The sequence below is a fragment of the Sesamum indicum genome, linkage group LG10 (genome assembly GCF_000512975.1).
Source record: "Sesamum indicum cultivar Zhongzhi No. 13 linkage group LG10, S_indicum_v1.0, whole genome shotgun sequence".
Lineage (NCBI taxonomy): Eukaryota > Viridiplantae > Streptophyta > Magnoliopsida > Lamiales > Pedaliaceae > Sesamum > Sesamum indicum.
Genome location: NC_026154.1, coordinates 8008338 through 8011990, shown reverse-complemented (window position 1 = coordinate 8011990; position 3653 = coordinate 8008338). Strand labels below are relative to the sequence as shown.

Here is a 3653-nt window from a genome sequence, read left to right as displayed (position 1 = left end):
ATTTCTTCTTTAGAAATTAGTTGCATTTCCATCACATTACCAGTAAGTTCCATAGGAATAGCAAACTCACCTGAACTTACTTTGTAGATTATGTGATGCTTCCTTTAGTTCAGTCCTATCTGGTTCAGGACTTTCCCAATTCCTCCAATCCTAAATTCATCGTATGGGCTAAGGTTGGAATCTTGTCGCATGATTCTTTCCATGGTTTTGTTTACACCGTCATTCTGAAAAAGAACCCTGATAGGCTTTCGAAAGTTTGAAGCCTATCTCCCTTGTTGTAATTATTATGACTCTATTGAAGATCCATCCGAATCAGTCTCTATTTTCTCCTCAAAGACGCTTTTGTCTAAAGGAAGATCTTCGAATTGGTAGATGGGTACCAAATCGCCGTAGTAAACTGCATCTAAAATATCATCCATGGCTTCAAATTTTCTCAATTCACCACGTTTCTGCGAGCAATCGGGAGATATATATCCTTTGCTCCGCAAGTCCAGCAATTGCAGTATTTGAAGCTTTCATTGGCTCGGGTATGGGCTCGTCTGAAAGTTCTTCTTGTAAGGGTTTTTTCAGTAGATCTTGCATCTGTTCGTCTAGATCCTTGGGATGAAACCCTTGTTGGTCTTGTTCTCTGTCCAGATTTATATGTTCTAGCTTTGGACTTGGACCACCATGATCTCCATCGGTAAAAGATTCTTCTGGAACTCGTGGGGTAGGAGTCACTATTTTGCTTCCTCCTTTTCCTCGGCTCGCTTGATTCTCCTATAGTAGTCGGAAAATCATTGCTATCACAACAGAGAGGAGTTCGTTTGATTTTACCTCTCAGTCTTTTCATGTTCTTCTAGATGGATGCTTGATAACACCAATCCTTCAGTTTGTCTTTAAGGAAAGACATTCTTCGCGCCACTGAATCTAGCTATCCTTTAGGTACTTTGTATGACTGGATCAACATTTCCCTCCATGGACTGCATATCTTTGCGAAAAACATTTGAGCTGCTACTTCTATTACTACTCCACTCTGGAAGAAATACTTGTGGAACCAATAGATATATTCATCTACTGCGCAAATACTTCTTAATTCAAGGCTAAAGAGAGCTTGTGCATATTCTCTAGCCTTTTCTGCTCTAGTTCCTTTGAAGTTGATGAAATTCAGCAATTCAGGTGAGCAGTTTAGGTGAAAGAGGACAGAGCAACATTGCGTGTTGTTTCTAATAGAAATGTTCCTTTCTTTGTGTTGTAGTCGTGTTTTAGTGATTACGTTTCAGTTTTAGTTATTTTGCAACTTAGTGGTTGTTAGATTAGTTATATCCAACAGTGTATATATACACTGTTCCGTTTTCTTCTTGTGAACAAGTTCGAACTACTCTGTTAACTCCCAAGAAATACAAAAGCTCTATTTTCTTTTCCTACTCATGTCTGCAATTCAGTTTCTCAACATGGCATCGGAGCGGGTGAAACTCTAAAACCCCTTGAAACCACCAACTGCTGCGCCATTGTTATCAGTTTTTGAACCAAGAAACCTGCAGAATCCTACCATGGAAGAGAAAAACTCCTCTGATTTCACCAACTTGAAATCACAAGAAAATGATCAACCTGGAATGAACTTTATGTCGGCACCTCTGAACGGAAATAATTACGTATCATGGGCAAGATCCATCAAGATAGCCCTGGGAGCAAAACAAAAATTGGGCTTCATTGATGGATCATACGAGAAACCCACAGAAGGCAAAGAAGCCATAGAGGCTTGGAAAAGGAATGATTACATGGTGGTTTCGTGGATCTTGAGTTCCATTTCAAAGGAAATTACAGAGGCTTTTCTGTTTGCAAACTCAAAGAAGGACCTATGGACAGAACTTGAAGCAAGGTTTGGTGACAGCAACGGCCCCCTACTCTACCAGATTCAAAGGGAAATTGCCTCAATCTCACAAAAGGACATGACAGTAGCTGTATATTTTACAAGGCTTAAAAGACTGTGGGATGAATTAGGATCGTTAGACCCTCTGCCTGAGTGTTCCTGCGGGGCAAGCAAGAAGTTGTCCGATAGGGCGGCCTCTTATCAATTAATGCAGTTCCTCATGGGTCTTAGCGATGCCTATGACCATGTCAGAAATCAAATCTTGCTCATGGACCCTCTGCCAACAGCTGCAAAGGCCTATTCTATGGTGCACAGGGTTGAAAAACAAAGGCAAGTCAACTTTGGCATCTCTAAATTAGAAAAGGAAGGAGTTATGGCTGTGAGGACTTTTGAACCAAGAAAGCAAGGTGATATAAAAGGAAATTTCAAGAAATGGCCACCGGTGGATAAAAGACAAATGCAGTGTGATTACTGCAAGAAGAAAGGGCACCTAAAAGAAGGGTGTTTTGACCTAATAGGCTTCCCGGACTAGTATAAAGTAATTCTGGACCAAAGGAAAGCTGCTGGCAGATCGTTGAATCCAAGGGCTGTGAATGCTAGGACTGAACAAGAAATGAATGATCTACAGGCTGCATTCAACACTTCCAATGACAAGAGTCTCTCAGAAATAATCAAAAAGGAAGTCCTCAAGGTCATACAAGATCAAAGCGGCAGCCAGATAAGTTCAAATTTTTCAGAACTTCAAAGCTATGCAGGTATGACTCCCATTACTGACGATGTGTGGATTATTGACAGTGGGGCTTCTGCCCACATGTGTGCTTCCATAAAGGTCTTTACAAATATTCACATTCTTCACAATGAAATTTCTGTAAAATTACCTAATGGATTTACCCAACTTGTTAAGATCTCAGGAGAAGTACATATCTCTGAAAATATTACACTGAAGCATGTCTTATATGTACCCACATTCAAACACAACCTGCTATCTGTTAGCAAACTATGTAGAGGTGAACATTATAGTGTGAGCTTCACAAATCAAACTTGCATTGTGCAGGACCTATGGACTAGAAGAGTGGTGGCTGTAGGTAAACAACAGAGAGGGCTCTATGTGTTAGAGAAGGACCTACTAGCTCACATACTTACTGAATATAGAATGACCACTCCTCTAGATACTGAAAATGTAGATTTTTATATATGCAATGTAAACAAGAGAAAACCTAATTGTGATGAAAGGCTGTGGCACAATAGGTTAGGTCACACTAGCCTGAATGTTTTGAAACATATGCAACTATGTATTATCAATGTTGATGGCAATATTAAATGTGATGTATGTCCTTTAGCAAAACAGCACAGAATGTCGTTTCCTACTAGTGAGATCAAAACTAAGTCTATTTTTGAGCTGATTCATGTAGATGTATGGGGCCCCTACAGAAATTACTCTATCAATAACTATGAATATATGCTCACAGTTGTAGACGATTACAGTAGAAGCACATGGACTTATCTAATGGTTCACAAATCACAAACTCAATCAAAACTGGAACAGTTTTATAATATGGTTTTAACACAATTTGATGTCAAAATAAAACGGATGAGAACCGATAATGGGACTGAGTTTGTTAACAAAGAATGTCAAAATTTTCTGCATAACAGAGGGATAATACATAAAAGAACATGTGTGCACACACCCCAACAGAATGGTGTTGTTGAAAGAAAACACCAACACCTTCTGCAAATTGCCAGATCTCTTATGTTTCATGCTGGTCTCCCTTCCAAATTCTGGACAGAATCTTTACTTATG

The 3653-nt window shown here is 39.5% G+C and overlaps 1 protein-coding gene across 1 annotated transcript; it reads left to right on the top strand.

Moving 5' to 3' along the window:
- Positions 1533-2384, top strand: LOC110012710. The gene has a single exon (XM_020697404.1). The coding sequence runs from the start codon at positions 1533-1535 to the stop codon at positions 2382-2384; it is 852 nt and encodes a 283-aa protein (XP_020553063.1).

Bases quoted from the DNA above. Each gene is read 5' to 3' on its own strand.
- LOC110012710 (XM_020697404.1), top strand. From the start codon at position 1,533: ATGGAAGAGAAAAACTCCTCTGATTTCACCAACTTGAAATCACAAGAA.